At 37.9% G+C, this 19,647-nt stretch overlaps 1 protein-coding gene across 2 annotated transcripts in view; it reads left to right on the top strand.

Annotated features, from left to right (window-relative positions):
• Positions 1–400: 400 nt before the first annotated feature.
• LOC110288272 (vomeronasal type-2 receptor 26-like) overlaps positions 401–19,647 on the top strand; it is a 56,712-nt gene continuing 37,465 nt past the window's right edge. Inside the window, exons 1-3 of one of the 2 annotated variants that reach the window (XM_085836354.1) lie at positions 401–882; positions 8,977–9,268; positions 10,546–11,361. In XM_085836354.1, the coding sequence (XP_085692480.1) occupies positions 662–882; positions 8,977–9,268; positions 10,546–11,361 (1,329 nt within the window). In that variant the 5' untranslated portion in view covers positions 401–661. Of the gene's footprint in view, positions 883–8,976; positions 9,269–10,545; positions 11,999–19,647 lie in introns of those variants that run through there. The other variant, XR_015046874.1, reaches the window with a different exon arrangement.

Genomic DNA, 19,647 nt, shown 5'->3' with positions numbered 1-19,647 from the left:
AGATAAATACAAGTTTACTATACTTCTAAATGGCAGACACTAGAAACTGACATTACAACTTTAACCTCTTAGGAAAGCATTGTATGAAATATTTTAAGTGCAAGCCTTGAGGAGCCTATGTGTGGCTTTTTAAAAATCACCTGTTCAAACTATCTTTCAAAACAGCAGTCTAAAACAAATAAACTGATTTGTTATGCCCTACAATGTTCTCTAAGGCAATGGTGCTCTCCAAAGTCACTGTGGACCATTAAAAAATCATAAAGGTGGGGGAAGAAGGAAGGACCAAACATGTTTTTCACCAGCATAGATGATGCAGGTGCAGAACCCCAGGGTTATGGAATCCCCAGAGCCCAAGCATGAGAGGAAAATAAAATCACAAAACCCAGCGTATTCAGGGACACTGGTAACATTTATAGGACAATCTCAGCACTATGACTTACTTACAGTTGTCTGAATTTTGTTTCTGCCTGTGTCCTTGTCTGTCATGAGAACCACAGGCTGTGCACAGACTGAAAGCCTGAAACAACAGTAGGAAGCAGCTGTAGCATACAAAGTCTTCTCTGACATTGTTGTGGTCTGAGCCTGTTCCATAACCTAAGACAGTAATCTCCTTGGCTCAGCCTAGATACAGGGCATTGCTCTGTGTGGTAAAGACTCTAATATGTACTTTCCTTTGAATTGTCTTTTCTTGCTCCTGCAATCTTTGTTTATGCCAGTGGAGATGACTCGCAAGAGCTGTTATGAGTTCTGGAAGCCCAGCACCTACATGCAGGCAGACATAATTCTAGGTGCATTCATTCCCATTTTTATCACAGAAGAAGGACCCAAAGAAATCCAGGAATTTATTTGGAAATATCCAGATTTACTATTGGAAAATATTCTGTAAGTACCTGGGTGAATGTGCTAAGGGTGTTTTGTCTACACTGCAGTACATACTCAGCGATGCACATCTAATTCCTTTGTCATTAATGAAGCATATACACAGAAATGTGAGACTGAATGTTAAACTTGCCTCTTCCACTGTGCATCTATAGGAAATTGCTTTCCTATTCTTTATATTTACATCACGTAGAGATCAAATAAGGAAACCAGAAACTTCATGTCAGCATCGTGTGTGAGTCAATGGCCAGGCATATATATATATATATATATATATATATATATATATATATCAATTTGAGGATCTATACATCTTATGTTTGAATGTGTGCTTCTTTCTACACAGTAAAAGTGTTGATGCTAAAATGACGTTGAATGTCCAGGCTTTACTACATATCTTAGTCTCTTTTACCCCACATGTTTCTTTGGTCTCTTTAGAGTGTCTGATTGTTTGGGAACTGTGATCTTAGTTATGACATTTATTTTCCATTGACATTTTAAGGCAGTGTTTGGAAAAATCACATCCTTAATGACTGGTCTTCTACCTCTTAGTTAATAAGGTCTGTTGGACACACTGTGTCCTAAGATTTGTTGGAAGTTTTGTCTTTTTTATTTTCAGTATTTCTATCTGTCCTTGCCCTCTCTCAGAATCTGTTGGAGTACAGAATCTTTCATTTGTATTGCTGTTTTTTCATCCTTTGTCCAAGTTCTCCTATGTAGGGTTGTATCATGTTCCATTTGAACTCACTTGCTTGTTTCTATCTTTGTTATGTCATTCGTCTTTATACTTTTTGAAGTATTTAACTAGTACTTTACATGGTTAATATAACTTAGTTCACTTATTGGTTAATTATGGCATTGTGGAGCAGTATATTGGCCTTCCTTTTTCACATTTTTCAGAAGTGATTATACTTTACATTTCTTTATTTGAACATCAGTTCTAGACTAGGATGGTTCTTTACTTAGAAATATCTTTTGAATGCTCAATTTATGTATTGCTTTGTTAGTAGAAAATAATCTTCAAAAAAAAAAGAAAGAAAGAAAAGAAAAGAATCTTCAAGTCTATGGTCCTGAGAGTTGTGGTGTTATGGCGTATGTGAAGAGAGAAGTCCAGAGATGTCTGATTTATTTTGCAACTACAGTATTCTTAAGAGTGTTTTCACAGAATTGAAAAACCTATAGTTCAGTAGCTTTGTACAGCAAGAATTGGAAGGGTTTCCAAGACTAGGAGGACAACAGAGTCCATCCTCGGGGATAGGCTGGAGGTGGAAAAGGTTGGACTGTTCATTCACAAGAGTACTCACCTGAGACTCTTTGACCTGTAATATATGGAGCAAATCTTGATTCCTTGAAGCTTGCATTATTTTTTTAAGTTAACAAAAGAAGATAAAAGTTTTAAAAATATTGACCTGACCACTGTATGTAATCTGTCCTGAAATTCTCATCGTTGAAAAAGTAGGAACAAGTGTCTGTAAAATATGGGAGTAGACTCATGTTTTAGAGCTATAGCAAAATTTGGGTACAAAAAGGATGTTTTAGATTAAACATATGAACACTCAGTCCTCTGTCCATTTATATATGGACATGTATATATGACAGAGTTTTTTAGCATAATGAATATTTCAATGAAATCTACTTTTAAAGCACAACAAAGGGAAACTAAAAATTAAAATTTTTGTGTCTCTGTGATAATAGTTTCAAGTGATTTAATGGGGTGAACTACATAGTATAATAGAACACATCTGATTAATTTTTAAACAATTTGAACTTTTAAAATCATTAAATCTCTTGAAACCACTTCTTCAGACCTTTACAACTTATATTTACACACCTTAATCACTTCCTTAAATTCTCAAAACTTACACCAAACATAAAGATTTCCCCCATCCAGTCATTTAGTGGGAGGCAAAGATGGTTTATTAATGAAAGTAGTGATTGAAAAGCATGTTGTTTTAAATAAAAGAATAGTTTAATGTAAATGCTTAATTACTAGTAGCATGATTGCTTCAGTTTCATTTTCATTTTAACCTACTTTTTGAAACTATCTTTTTAGTTGTTAAGCCTGATTGTGGAATATAATGCTAGCTTTAGTAGTCTAGGTTATATCTGTGGTCTCCTTGAGACTGTAAGACATCTACCCAGGCCCTTCTATTTTTTAGAATCACTGTTGAGAAAGCAGGTGTAAATCTGGTAGGTTTTCGTCTATATGTTACTTGGCCCTTTTTCCTTGCAGTTTTTTTTTTAAATTCTTTCTTTTTCCTGTACAGTTAGTGTTTTGATTACTATGTGATGTAGGAGGATTTTTTCTGATCTATTCTATTTGGTGTTCTGTAAGCTTTTTGTTTGTATATATACACATCCCTTTCTTTAGGTTGAGAATTTTTCTTCTGTAATTGTGTTGAAAATATTTTTTGAACCTTGTAGCTGGAAATTGTCTCCACCTTTTATTATTAATATTCTTCACTATGCTCTTTTCATAGTATCCCAGATTTCTTGGATGCTTTGTGTCATGAAATTTATAGATTTAGGATTTACTTCAACTGATATATCTATTTCTTCAAATGTATCTTCTATGCCTGAAATTCTCTCTTCCCTCTCTTGAATTCTGTTGGCAATGCTTACATCCATAGTTCCTGCACTCTTCTGCTTTCTCTAGCAAGATAGCTGGGCTCTGGTGGTGCCATGTTTCCCAGGCTCTTTATGATTGTGTTCTTACACTGTCCTTTACCCATCTGCTTGTCCCTGTTGTTGATTTGATGTTCCTGATGCCACTGGGCCTTTTCTACAAAATAGGCAGTGTTTAAAAATGGATCTCTGGGAAGAGAATGCTGTTCATCTCTGCTGGCCCTCCCCCAGGTGGACCCAGCACACATAAGTGTGTTTGGGTATGTGTCTTAGCTACATGTTCTTGGGTCCACAAATTGTTCCTTTGGAGGACAGGATGAGCCGTGTCCTAGACAGTGGCAGTCAGGTGACAGCAGGCAATTCATCTCTACTGACTGCCCCAAGTGAACCAGACTGATTGGGGAATGATGAGTGAGCAATCTAATCTGGATGTTTCTGGGGCCAACACAGGCCTCCTCAGGGCAGCAGAATCTTTCTAGGATCACACAAGGCTCATCAGGAGGACAGGGAGATCCGTGGTTCACATGATAGAGCTCAGAGTATTATACACAACTCATGTCTGCTGGCTGTACTCCACTTGAACTCAACTGGTGTCAGAATGGTGGTACAGAGGTTTAAGTTGGTTGTACAGGGGTCCTCCACAGGCCCCTCTGGAGAAAACGGAACGCTTCTGGAGTCCCGCAAGGCTCCTTAGGACAGCAGAGAGAACCATGAGCCAGAGGACAGAGGTCAGGGGACCACGCCTAACTCACCTCTGCTGGCTGTGCCCCAAGGGAACTCAACTTGCCTGAGATTTTTATATATTTTGGACACTAGTCCTCTGTCAGATGTGGACCTGGTGAAAACTATTTCCATTTTGTAGGTAGGCATTTTATACTACTGATGGTGACTTTTGCCTTACATGGCTTTTCAGTTTCACAAGGTGTTGGTTATTAATGGTTGATCTTAGTGACTGCACTATATTGTTCTGTCAGGAAGTTGTTTCCTGTACCAATGAGTTCAAGACTTTCTCTTCCATCAGGTTTAGTGTATCTGATTTTATGTTGAGGTTTTTGATCCTCTTCAACTTGAGGTTTTTGCAGGGTGATAGCTATGGTCTACTTGCATTCTTCGGTATAACGACTTCCAGTTAGATCAGTACAATTTTTGAAGATGTTTTCTTCTTTCCCATGTTATTTTTCTGAATCCTTTATCCAAAAACAGATATCCACAGGTTTCTTGAATTACATATGCATCTTTCATTCAATTTCGTTGTTCAATATGTCTGTTTTTAGGCCAGCACCATGTGATTATTTTAATTACAGTGCTGTAGTACAGCTTGGATTCAAGGATGAATTTGGAAGTTCTTATATTGAATAGGATTGTTTTTATATTCCTGGGAATTGGGGGGGGTGTTATGAAGTTAACTATTCATAAGCTATTTCTGTTGCTCTTAGTTACTCTCCATAATTTGATGGTAGCAACTGTGTGATGAAGATATCACACCCTTGAGTCATAGGACATGAAGAAATAAAGCTGGGGCTGACATTGAATCTTTGTTCCATAGAATCCATAGGGCTGAAAGAGCTTATGTCCTTTAATAAAAAAAATGTAAACACTGTTGACTCCAGAAACCTACAATTATGTCTGGCAGGGAAGGATATTCCCACTCCTGGTATAATCAAATACTGGCATGCATATTCTTGTGGTAGCTTGTAATATTTCTTATCAGGTCTAATTCTGGCTCCATGAGGCAGGTCTCTTATTTCATTCCATTAACTGACATTTTAAACTGTGGCTATTGTGTTCTAAATAAGTAACCCTACTACTATTTTGACAAATAAGCAAATATTTTATCTGCTTCTACAATTCTTACCTTTATATGAGGATTTTTTTTTTTTTTTTTTTTTTGGTTTTTCGAGACAGGGTTTCTCTGTATAGCCCTGGCTGTCCTGGAACTCCCTTTGTAGACCAGGCTGGCCTTGAACTCAGAAATCTGCCTGCCTCTGCCTCCTAAGTGCTGGGATTAAAGGCATGGGCCACCATGCCCAGCATTTATATGAGGATTTTAATGATACTTCCTTCATACCTTTTCAGAGAAGCTTCCTGTTCCAGTAGATGGTGATTAATACTTAGACCTGCAACTGGTCATCAGGCTGATAATGAGATACTATAGAATGTCCAACTCTAAGTGGGATATATTCAACATACACTCCTTCCCAAAACTTGGAGAACACCTAGAAGAGGAGTGGAGTTGTTTTGTAGAAACCAAAGGGAGCTCATAATTAGGGTGAAATGATTTGTTCCTTACATGATCTAGTCATGGCACACAGTAACTAACTGGACAAGATCTGCAGGACATGAAGTTAAACACAGTTCTCACATTAATGAGAGAGGGGGTCATGAATCCTAACCCTTCCTGGAGATTAGTTGGCAGTTGACAATTCCCAGGGATAGGGAATTGAGTTTTCTTCAGGATGTGAACACTGAGAGGGTTCCCATGTTCCAGAAGATGGGCTTACTCTCATATCCATGAAGACAACTTAGAGTGGACTGTATAAGTTTAAAGAAAATGCACTTGAACCTTGGTGGAAAGGTTTTAGAAATGGTAGGGGAAGAAGAACAGGCGAGGGGAGTGGCATCCAATTGATCAAAATACATTCTATGCATATAGGATACTTTTAAATAATAAAAGCATACATATTCTGCTAAATATAGTGGAGAAAGTTTGAATCAAGTTTTAAAAATAAAAAACAATGAGGTATAGCAGAAGATTATCTGTGTCCCAAGTGATTACCAGCTGAACATAACAGAGAGAGGTCAGGTGTCAGTATATAGACTCTTGTCTTTTCTTTGGCTTATATTATTCCTAAAACTTTATTAGATTAGAACCTTTGATTTTCTTTATTGGATAAAGTTTGGTATATTGAAATTTTTGATATAACTTTTTTTTTTTTTTTTTTTTTTTTTTTGGTTTTTCGAGACAGGGTTTCTCTGTATAGCTCTGGCTGTCCTGGGACTCACTTTGTAGACCAGGCTGGCCTTGAACTCAGAAATCCGCCTGCCTCTGCCTCCCAAGTGCTGGGATTAAAGGCGTGCACCACCACACCCAGCTTGATATAACTTTTATACTTAAAAATATTTGTAGACAATATATTTTGGACATTTCTCTCTCCAATGCTTCCATAATTAAAATATAATACTATTGTTTCTTCTCTCTCTGTTCCTCTGTCTGACCCTATTTTGTCTCCTAGCTGCATTCCATCTCAAAATCATTTAGTTTTATTATTATTATGAAAAATAAAGCCCCCCATATAAAATAAATAAGTATATAAGTAAAGCCAGCCTTAAACATTGATTTTACTTTTTAGTCAAGTTGACATAAAAAAAAACAGCCAGTACAACTGACCCCTTAGTCAACTTGACACACTAAACACTTCACTATTAAGCCTCAACCCTTACTTTCTTATTCATCCCCAAGATCTAAATAACTTGAAATGTCCCACAGTCTTTAAAAATTCTTCAAATTTCAATCCCTTTGAAATATCCGATCTCTTTTAAAATCCAAAGTCTTTTCATAATTAAATGACTCTTAACTGTGGGTTCTACTAAAATACTTCCTTCAAGAGGAAAAATATGGGGCACAATCAAAATCAAAATCAAACTCCAAATGTCCAATGTCTGGGATCCACTCACGATCTTCTGTATTCATTCAAGTGCTTTGGTCACTTCTCCAACCCTTCCTTTGGAGCACACAACTCATCCTCTAGGTTCCTGATACATGTACTTCACTGCTGCTGCTGTTCTTGGTAGTCAATCATGGTACTGGCATCTCTAAAACACTACTCTCTTCCACTCTAACTAGGCTACACCAATAGGCCTCTGTGCTCTCAGAAAACACTTCCCAGAATATTTTGCCTCTAGGATAATAGTCTCTTCTTAATCACTGCTAATTTCTTAGCTCCAGCTAACCAGCAGCAACAGTAATACAAAGTTTTTGCTTTAGTAGTTCTGGTAGCATGTTAATCACACCTGATTCTTTAACCCCAGCTAAACAAAACTACAAAATCTTCATAATCAAAATAGTAATGGCCCTGATAAGAGTCTTTCATTTTCCCTCTGAAATTCCACAAGCCAGGCCTCCATCTTCTGCGCTCTTCTCAACATTACCTTCCAAGCTCCTATACAACATCCCACAGAACTCTAAACACTAAATGGATCTTCTAGCCCTAAATTCCAAAGTCCTTTCACAATCCTCACCAAAACATGGTCAGGTTTTCACAGGAAATCCCCACTTCTGATACCAATTTGTATTAGTCAGGGTTTCTATTCCTGCAAAAACATCATAACCAAGAAGAAAGTTGGGGAGAAAGGGCTTCATTCACCTTAAACTCCCATGTTGCTGTTCACCACCAAAGGAAGTCAGGACTGGAACTTAAACAGGTCAGGAATAAGAAGCTGATGCAGAGGCCATGGAGGGAAGTTCCTTACTGGCTTATTGTGTCAAGTTTACAAAACCAGCCAGTACACTGTTTTTTTTTTTTTTTTTAAGTCTTAAAGATTTTAAAGATTTCTTTTTCTTATTTTATGTCTGTGAGTGTTTTTATTACTTGAATGTTTGCTTGTGTACCACATGTGTGCCTCATGCCTGCCAATATCCTGAGGAAGACACCCTAGAACAGAGTTACATACTATTTTAACACAAAACATGGCTGCTATGACCTGAATCAACATCCTCCAAAAAAAGCAACAATTACTTACAACATCTCATTCATTTCTCAAGCCCCAGAAACATTATTGTTCAGGTTTATTTATTTATTTATTTTCTTTCATGTGCTTAAGTGCTAACCTTATTGTATATGGTTGTATGCCACATGTATGCCTGGTACCTACGATTGCCAGAAGAATATTTCAGGACTTGGAGCTACGGATGGTTCTGAGCTGCACTGGGCATGGGGAACTGATCCCAATTTTCCTTCAAGAGTATTCAGTGTATCTAGCTCCCTGGCCATCTTCCTATACCCCAAGGAAACACTTTAATACTACAAATGAGTACAAGCAAACTTGGTACAAATTTTAAGTATGAAAATTAAAACTTTTAAGTGAATATGAAACTGAATCATTACAATATATAAGCATAGGAAGCTCTTGATCACATTCCTAGATAATAACTTAGTCACTCTTGCATTGTCTGATACCTGCATGAATAGAAACATCATAAGCACTTACAAAGTCAATAATCATAGGACACAGAGAGGTGACACTTCAATTCATATAATGTCTACAAAAAAATGAATTATTGGAATATAGCTCAATTTCTGAGACTTTAAGGGCCATCCCATAATGTTCTTGAGTTGGTAGGGGCTCATTCATACAACCTTTACAAGTCATGGGAGAAATCAGGGTTTAGAAACTCGAATTTCCTGAATTTGTTAAAAAATTTCCCGAGATAAATGGACTGAGTGTTCTCAACATTCTACCACTCCTATTTAGACCACAATGGAAAAACTATCAATATTTGATGACCTTATACTTTGCCATTGATGAGATCAATAAGGACACCCACCTCCTTCCCAATGTAACCTTGGGTTTCCATATCTATAATGCCTTTAATTCTGACCCAAGAACTTTGGAGGGATCTCTAATGTGGCTGTCTGGAAGGAATGAGTTTATCCCTAACTACAAATGCAAAAGTCAACAGAAAGCTCTTGGAATAATTTCAGGAACTAGGAGTGAATTTTCTGCTGCTATTGGAACTCTTTTGGAGCGCTACAAAGTTCCACAAGTAAGTTAGAAATGTTTTGGTGTCCACAACCACATTTTTTAAAACAGCAGAGAAGTTGCCTATGTTTGTGACAGGCACATTTAAAATATAAGTGAATGAATTACATGGATGTGGCAATGATCAGGAATGAAAAGAATGTGATGAAAAGCATGAGCAGTAAAATCTGTGAATTTCTGAGCAAATCACTGAGTAGTGTTTATTATTCTTCCTCCAAAACCTGACAAGAGACACTGTGGATGTTCAAGCTGAGCATTGCTCATAAGTCAAAATCTACAACAGATAACTAATTACCCAAGCTAGGGTATAAATATCTCATAGTCCATCCAGTAGTCAATAATTATCATAGAGGAATAGAGAGTCTAGACTATGTAACTAAATATGGAACAATCCTCAAGGCCAGCACCAATACAAATGATCCAAAAAGTTTATGATCTCATCCAAAAAAAGTAAGTATCTGATATTACAATTAAGAAAATCTCCTTAAATATGTATCCACAGTAGGCTCTTGCCAGACCCTCCTGAAGCAAAGAAATAAAAATCAGGAAATACTACAAAGAGAAAATATTAGGTGACCCCAAATTTCGCCTAATAGTCAAGATTAAAAACTGAGACCTTTATACATTGATTCTTATCACTCATTTAAACAACTCACAAATGTATCCTAATTACATTGCATCCTAATGTTAGAAAAATTAAAGATTTATCCATTTTTCTCAGTGATTTGTATTTTACATTCTTTGCTGGGTAATAACTCTGACAAATCTTTCACTAGGGAGGAAAGAAAGAGACAATAATCTCTGATGATGTTACCCCCCAGATCTTCATGTTCTAATTTTTGCAAGAACTGATTATATAAAATTCTCATTGTTTTCTCTGCATATTTTCTTTGCTAAAGTTAATATTCTGGGAAAAGTGATGTTATATAATCAGAGTGAATACACTTGCTAATGCTTTCTTCAGTCTTTGTTTATACCCAACACTCTGTTCCATTTTTATTGAAACAGATGAATCTACCATGCCTCTCAAACACATTAAACATGAAATTGTTTATCTCTTGGCTTATTGAGGTCTCTAAGTAACTTATTGCCCATGTACTTGACACAATCTCTATTCCTTCACATAATGAGAGAGAATCTAATGTCACAGAAGATATTCTCCTAACCAATATTCATTCCCTTGATTCTCATATGTGAAGAATGTACATATTTACTCTCTGAGGATGATGACCCACAATAGCTAGAAACTCAGAAACATCTGGTTTTACTTTGCTTTTCCAGGTCACATATGGACCATTTGATTCCATGCTCAGTGAAAAAGATAAATTTCCATCCCTTTATCAGATGTCTCCTAAGGACACGGCTCTAATCCAAGGGGTGATCTCTTTATTGCTGTATTTTGGCTGGAAGTGGGTGGGGGTTGTTGTGTCTGGTGATCTGAAGGGAATGGAGTTCCTCTCTCACCTGAAAGCAGAGATGGTATCAGAAGACATCTGTGTGGCTTTTACAGAAAGCCTCACAGCAAATTGGAAGGTAGAGTATAAATCTGGGGTTGGGTTGGTGAATTTGAACCACCATGCACAAGTAAATGTGAAAGTATTCTATGGTGATATAGATGACTTGCTGAATTTCTGTTTGAAAAATAAACTCATGTCAACCATTAGGACAGTGTGGATCATGGCAAAGCACCATTTAGTATACTTAGAGTCTGTATTCCATAATATGAAGTATTTGATAAACCTTTTCACAGGAAGCTTACTATTTTCCAAGAAGAGACATATCCCTGGTTTCAAGAACTTTCTCGAAGTACTTTCACCCTCCCAGTACCCAGGAGAATTTTACTTCTATAAATTCTGGATTGACAAGTTTGATTGTGCACCTCCTGCTTTGCTATGTGGACATCATAAACCCTGCCCACTAAATATTACTCTGAAGATTAAAGAAGAAGAGAATGATATAATGATTCCTTCTGAGGCCAGCTATTCCATATGGAATACGGTATATGCAATGGCCCACGCCATCCATAAAATGCTTTTGAGAAAAACAGAAATAGGATCTCATGAAGAGAAAAAGCATGACAGGTTTCTTCCCTGGCAGGTAAGCCTCCATCATAAAAGCAAGGAAAGCATTTGGGAAATTATACTGCTAGTATGTTCTTAAAGTCAAGCATATAATACATTTTCATCTTACAACTACAAGAATAAAAATGTGAAAGAGGCTTCTTTCACAATGGGCGTGTATGTGTCTGTAATTATGGTGCATGATTTTAGGATTAATATTTCATGATATTAAATTTAAACATAGTTCAACAAACGTCTTCCTAGTTTGAGGGGAATTTTGTAAGATGTCCAAATATAATTAATATTAAAATATAGCATGCTCCATAATCATAATTTACACATTTTCATGTAATATATTAGTTGCCAGAAGATAAACATGTTGACCATATTCAACAGCAGCTATTCACATTTAATATAATCTATATTTGATAAGCTAAAACAATAGAAACTTTTGTGAAAAATAACAGTTGTTTGTACTAGAATCAAAAGTACCTGAGAAAATAATTGCTTTTATAGATTATGTACTCTTAATAAGGTAAAATGAAGGTGAAACCCAAAACTGTCCTTCCATAGAAATGTTACAAAACGTCCGGGACTCCGCCGAACTTAGTCTGTACAGGTTAGAGTGAGGACCACAGAGGCAGACAGCTTCTGGGACAGGCGGGAGCCACAGAGCCGCTGAGGCAGCACCCTTTTGGGGCCACAGACATCCGGCACCCTCCCAGCCGGAGGACAGTGATCTGCCCTGCAGGGAGCGCCATCTTGGCTCCGGGACCCCGCCGAACTTAGTCTGTACAGGTTAGAGTGAGGACCACAGAGGCAGACAGCTTCTGGAACAGGCGGGAGCCACAGAGCCGCTGAGGCAGCACCCTTTTGGGGCCGCAGACATCCGGCACCCTCCCAGCTGGAAGACAGTGGTCTGCCCTGCACAGGAGCCCTCTGCCTCAGGAGCAGGGAGCACATCTTGGATCCAGGACTCCACTGAACTTAGGAAGTTAGTCTGCAAGCCGAGAGAGTGCACCACAGAAGCCTACAGCTTCTGTGACCTGCCAAAGCAACACAGCATCTGGGAAAGGTCCTGTTTTCCGCCTTCTTCTTCGGCCAGGAGGAGGTCCAAACGCCAGATATCTGTACACCTTCCCTTTAAGAGGAAAGCTTGTCAGCAGGGAGTGCTCTAACCACTGAAACTCAGAGGAGAGAGCCTGTCTCCCAGGTCTGCTGACAGACGATACTCAGAATCACCAGAAGAACAACCTCTGAACAGAGACAACTATAACAACTCCAGAGATTACCAGATGGCGAGAGGTAAACCTAAGAATCCTACTAACAGAAACCAAGACCACTCACCATCATCAGGACCCAGCACTCCCACTTCTCCCAGTCCAGGGCACCCCAACACACCTGAAAAGCTAGAACTGGATTTAAAAGCATATCTCATGATGATGGTAGAGGACATCAAGAAGGACTTTAAAGAACTACAGGAGAACATGGCTAAAGAGTTACAAGTCCTTAAAGAAAAACAGGAAAACACAACCAAACTGGTAGAAGTCCTTAAAGAGAAGCAGGAAAACACATCCAATCAGATGATGGAAATGAACAAAACCATACTAGACCTAAAAAGGGAAGTAGACACAATAAAGAAAACCCAAAATGAGGCAACACTGGAGATAGAAACCCTAGGAAAGAAATCTGGAACCATAGATGCAAGCATCAGTAACAGAATACAAGAGATGGAAGAGAGAATCTCAGGTGCAGAAGATTCCATAGAGAACATCGGCACAACAATCAAGGAAAATGGAAAATGCAAAAAGATCCTAACTCAAAACATCCAGGAAATCCAGGACACAATGAGAAGACCAAACCTACGGATAATAGGAGTGGATGAGAATGAAGATTTTCAACTCAAAGGACCAGCAAACATCTTCAACAAAATTATAGAAGAAAACTTCCCAAATCTAAAGAAAGAGATGCCCATGAACATACAAGAAGCCTACAGAACTCCAAATAGGCTGGACCAGAAAAGAAATACCTCCCGACACATAATAATCAGAACAACAAATGCACTAAATAAAGATAGAATACTAAAAGCAGTAAGAGAAAAAGGCCAAGTAACATATAAAGGCAAGCCTATCAGAATTACACCAGATTTTTCACCAGAGACTATGAAAGCCAGAAGATCCTGGACAGATGTTATACAGACACTAAAAGATCACAAATTCCAGCCCAGGCTACTATACCCAGCCAAACTCTCAATTAACATAGATGGAGAAACCAAAGTATTCCACGACAAAACCAAATTCACACATTATCTCTCCACGAATCCAGCCCTTCAAAGGATAATAACAGAAAAAAACCAATACAAGGACGGGAACCACGCCCTAGAAACAACAAGAAGGTAATCCCTCAACAAACCTAAAAGAAGACAGCCACAAGAACAGAATGCCAACTTTAACAACAAAACTAACAGGAAACAACAATTACTTTTCCTTAATATCCCTTAATATCAATGGACTCAACTCCCAGATAAAAAGACATAGACTAGCAAACTGGCTACACAAACAAGACCCAACATTTTGCTGCTTGCAGGAAACTCATCTCAGAGAAAAAGATAGACACTACCTCAGAATGAAAGGCTGGAAAACAATTTTCCAAGCAAATGGTATGAAGAAACAAGCTGGAGTAGCCATTCTAATATCTGATAAGATTGACTTCCAACCCAAAGTCATCAAAAAAGACAGGGAGGGGCACTTCATACTCATCAAAGGTAAAATCCTCCAAGAGGAACTATCAATCTTGAATATCTATGCTCCAAATACAAAGGCAGCCTCATTCATTAAAGAAACTTTAGTAAATCTCAAAGCACACATTGCACCTCATACAATAATAGTGGGAGACTTCAACACACCACTTTCACCAATGGACAGATCATGGAAAAAGAAACTAAACAGGGACACAGTGAAACTAACAGAAGTTATGGATCAAATGGATCTGGCAGATATCTACAGAACATTTTACCCTAAAACAAAAGGATATACCTTCTTCTCAGCACCTCATGGTACCTTCTCCAAAATTGACCACGTAATTGGGCACAAAACAGGACTCAACAGATACAAAAATATTGAAATTGTCCCATGCATCCTATCAGATCACCATGGACTAAGGCTGATCTTCAATAACAAAATAAATAATAGAAAGCCAACATTCACGTGGAAACTGAACAACACTCTTCTAAATGATACCTTGGTCAAGGAAGGAATAAAGAAAGAAATCAAGGACTTTTTAGAGTTCAATGAAAATGAAGCCACAACATACCCAAACTTATGGGACGCAATGAAAGCATTTCTAAGAGGAAAACTCATAGCTCTGAGTGCCTCCAAAAAGAAACTAGAAAGAGCACACATTAGCAGCTTGACAACACACCTAAAAGCACTAGAACAAAAGGAAGCAAATTCACCCAAGAGGCGTAGACGGCAGGAAATAATCAAACTCAGGGGCGAAATCAATCAAGTGGAAACAAAAAGAACTATTCAAAGAATCAACCAATCAAGGGGCTGGTTCTTTGAGAAAATCAACAAGATAGATAAACCCTTAGCCAGACTCACTAGAGGGCACAGGGAAAGCATTCTAATTAACAAAATCAGAAAGAAAAAGGAGACATAACAACAGATCCTGAAGACATCCAAAACACCATCAGATCCTTCTACCAAAGGCTATACTCAACAAAACTGGAGAACCTGGATGAAATGGACAAGTTTCTAGACAGATACCAGGTACCAAAGTTGAACCAAGATCAGGTTAATAATCTAAACAGCCCTATATCCCCCAAAGAAATAGAAGCAGTCATTAATAGTCTCCCAACCAAAAAAAGCCCAGGACCAGATGGGTTTAGTGCAGAGTTCTATCAGACCTTCAAAGAAGATCTAATCCCAGTTCTTCACAAACTATTCCACAAAATAGAAACAGAAGGTACTCTACCCAACTCATTCTATGAAGCCACAATTACTCTGATACCTAAACCACAAAAAGACCCAACAAAGATAGAAAACTTCAGACCAATATCCCTTATGAATATTGATGCAAAAATACTCAATAAAGTTCTTCCTAACCGAATCCAAGAACACATTAAAACAATCATCCATCCTGACCAAGTAGGTTTCATCCCAGGAATGCAGGGATGGTTCAATATACGGAAATCCATCAACGTAATCCAGTATATAAACAAACTCAAAGACAAAAACCACATGGTCATCTCGTTAGATGCAGAAAAAGCATTTGACAAAATCCAACACCCATTCATGATAAAAGTCTTGGAAAGATCAGGAATTCAAGGCCCATACCTAAACATGATAAAAGCAATATACAGCAAACCAGTAGCCAACATCAAAGTAAATGGTGAGAAGCTTGAAGCAATCCCTCTAAAATCAGGGACTAGACAAGGCTGTCCACTTTCTCCATACCTATTCAACATAGTACTTGAAGTCCTAGCCAGAGCAATTCGACAACAAAAGGAGATCAAGGGGATACAAATTGGAAAAGATGAAGTCAAAATATCACTTTTTGCAGATGATATGATAGTATATATAAGTGACCCTAAAAATTCTACCAGAGAACTCCTAAACCTGATAAACAGCTTCGGTGAAGTAGCTGGATTAAAATTAACTCAAACAAATCAATGGCCTTTCTCTACACAAAGAATAAACAGGCTGAGAAAGAAATTAGGGAAACAACACCCTTCTCAATAGTCACAAATAATATAAAATATCTTGGCATGACTCTAACTAAGGAAGTGAAAGATCTGTATAATAAGAACTTCAAGTCTCTGAAGAAAGAAATTCTAGAAGATCTCAGAAGATGGAAAGATCTTCCATGCTCATGGATTGGCAGGATCAACATTTTAAAAATGGCTATCTTGCCAAAAGCAATCTACAGATTCAATGCAATCCCCATCAAAATTCCAACTCAATTCTTCAACGAATTAGAAAGTGCAATCTGCAAATTCATCTGGAATAACAAAAAACCTAGGATAGCAAAAACTCTTCTCAAGGATAAAAGAACCTCTGGTGGAATCACCATGCCTGACCTAAAGCTTTACTTCAGAGCAATTGTGATAAAAACTGCGTGGTACTGGTATAGTGACAGACAAATAGTCCAATGGAATAGAATTGAAGACCCAGAAATGAACCCACACACCTACGGTCACTTGATCTTCGACAAGGGAGCTAAAACCATCCAGTGGAAGAAAGACAGCATTTTCAACAAATGGTGCTGGCACAACTGGTTGTTATCATGTAGAAGAATGCGAATTGATCCATTCCTATCTCCTTGTACTAAGGTCAAGTCTAAGTGGATCAAGGAACTTCACATAAAACCAGAGACACTGAAACTTATAGAGGAGAAAGTGGGGAAAAGCCTTGAAGATATGGGCACAGGGGAAAAATTCTTGAATAGAACAGCAATGGCTTGTGCTGTAAGATCGAGAATTGACAAGTGGGACCTCATGAAACTGCAAAGCTTCTGCAAGGCAAAAGACACCATCAATAAGACAAAAAGGCCACCAACAGATTGGGAAAGGATCTTTACCTATCCTAAATCAGATAAGGGTCTAATATCCAATATATATAAGGAACTCAAGAAGGTGGACTCCAGAAAGTCAAATAACCCCATTAAAAAATGGGGCTCAGAATTGAACAAAGAATTCTCACCTGAAGAATACCAAATGGCAGAGAAGCACCTGAAAAAATGTTCAACATCCTTAATCATCAGGGAAATGCAAATCAAAACAACCCTGAGATTCCACCTCACACCAGTCAGAATGGCTAAGATCAAAAATTCAGGTGACAGCAGATGCTGGCGGGGATGTGGAGAAAGAGGAACACTCCTCCATTGTTGGTGGGATTGCAAGCTTGTACAACCACTCTGGAAATCAGTCTGGCGGTTCCTCAGAAAATTGGACATAGTACTACCGGAGGATCCAGCAATACCTCTTCTGGGCATATATCCAGAAGATGTCCCAACCGGTAAGAAGGACACATGCTCCACTATGTTCATAGCAGCCCTATTTATAATAGCCAGAAGCTGGAAAGAACCCAGATGTCCCTCAACAGAGGAATGGATACAGAAATTATGGTACATTTACACAATGGAGTACTACTCAGCTATTAAAAAGAATGAATTGATGAAATTCCTAGCCAAATGGATGGACCTGGAGGGCATCATCTTGAGTGAGGTAACACAATCACAAAGGAACTCACACAATATGTATTCACTGATAAGTGGATATTAGCCCAAAACTTAGGATACCCAAGATATAAGATACAATTTGCTAAACGCATGAAACTCAAGAAGAATGAAGACCAAAATGTGGACACTGTGCCCCTTCTTAGAATTGGGAACAAAACACCCATGGAAGGAGTTACAGAGACAAAGTTTGGAGCTGTGATGAAAGGATGGACCATCTAGAGACTGCCGTATCCAGGGATCCATCCCATAATCAGCTTCTAAACGCTGACACCATTGCATACACCAGCAAGATTTTGCTGAAAGGACCCAAAGATATCTGTCTCTTGTGAGACTATGCAGGGGCCTAGCAAACACAGGAGTGGATGCTCACAGTCAGCTATTGGATGGATCACAGGGCTCCCAATGGAGAAGCTAGAGAAAGTACCCAAGGAGCTAAAGGGATCTGCAACCTTATAGTTGGAACAACATGATGAACTAACCAGTACCCCGGAGCTCTTGTCTCTAGCTGCATATGTATCGAAAGATGGCCTAGTTGGCCATCACTGGAAAGAGAGGCCCATTGGACTTGCAAACTTTATATGCCCCAATATAGGGGAATGCCAGGGCCAAAAGAATGGGAATGGGAGGGTAGGGAAGTGGGGGGCGGTATGGGGGACTTTTGGGATAGCATTGGAAATGTAATTGAGGAAAATATGTAATAAAAAAAAAAGAAATGAAAAAAAAAAAGAAAGTAAAAATCTCTATGTTCAATCCCCCATCTAAAACCTTACTGTGAATTCTCATTGAAATTAGACAAACTGCAGTCATATGTTCTTAACATGCTGTCTGCTCATTTTTGGCCTGATATTTTTCGTCTAATAAATTTCAAATTTCTGATATTGGGACAATGAATTTTGTTGACTCTGTTGGAAAAGACCATTTCTAGATCTTCCAGTGGTTTCAAACTTGATGAATTCAGCTTCCTTGCTTAAATGTCTGGACTCCTTTTAACAATATATTATCCTTTTCTCTTCTTTTATTGCATTTAACACAAGCTGATATGGTTTTCTAAGTGAGGGTCTTAGAATACACATTAAATATGATGATAATTAAGGAACTGCTGATAATATCAGAATACCTGCAAGATAACAGTCAAGTTGGCATGCATTTTCCTGCCCGGCTGTCATGGAGTCAAACAAAGCATGGAACCATTCATACTTACTGAATAAAATTAGAATGTTTTAAAAAAGAGAGTTACATGAGAAGTTACATAACTCATCTGACAGAATAGTTGCTAAAATGCTCAGTCATTCAACATTGGTGAAGTACCTATACTCTTGTACGACTTTTAGGAAAAAAAATAAAAGAGTAAAATAGTTTATAGATTTGTTCACATCAATAAGAAATTAGGCTTAATTTTTTGACTGTATAGAAAGTTCAGTAGGTATGAATGCTATAATGTCTAATCTTGGTTATCAACTTGAATATCACACATGTGAGATAACTTGGTTATCTCACATGTGTGAGAGTTTTTTGCATAGATCGTTTGATGTGAGAAGACCACCTCATATAAGAGTCACACATTCTGATGGCAGTCTACATAAAAGGACATGGATGACAATAGCTTTTTCTTTTTGCCTGATTTGCCCTTCCCCTTACTCATTGGCAAATTTATCTATCCTATAATGAGGCATTTCTTTGCTGGTATCCTTCTTGGAGATTCCAGTGTACACTGAAGACCAACTGAAACAGTCTCATGAACTAAGCAATTGCTGAATTCTGGGTTTTTTTTTTTCCTTTAAAGAGTAGCAAGACCTCTAGCCTGTAAGCCACTATAATAAATATACTTTAATATACAAAAAAAAAAGAAATGTTACAAAACAAACAGTGCTCATGTGTGTATGCCATATCCCAAATATAAGTAATAGATATGTTTGGGTTTGAAACCAACCAGATAAAAACTTAGGACTCATCTACACCCATAAGCCTTGGTTATGACTTTCAAATAGGTTATCTTCAAGAAAATTGTTGAACAAGTCAAATGAACTTTCTATTCAATCAAGATGAAGCAATAAAAAATGAACTCTAAATGTTTAGAGTACTA

Source organism: Mus caroli, unplaced genomic scaffold (genome assembly GCF_978045245.1).
Source record: "Mus caroli unplaced genomic scaffold, Mus_caroli_1 scaffold_4, whole genome shotgun sequence".
NCBI classification, from domain to species: Eukaryota; Metazoa; Chordata; class Mammalia; order Rodentia; family Muridae; genus Mus; species Mus caroli.
The sequence above is the reverse complement of the archived record's forward strand: the minus strand, read 5'-3'. Positions and strand labels throughout refer to the sequence as shown.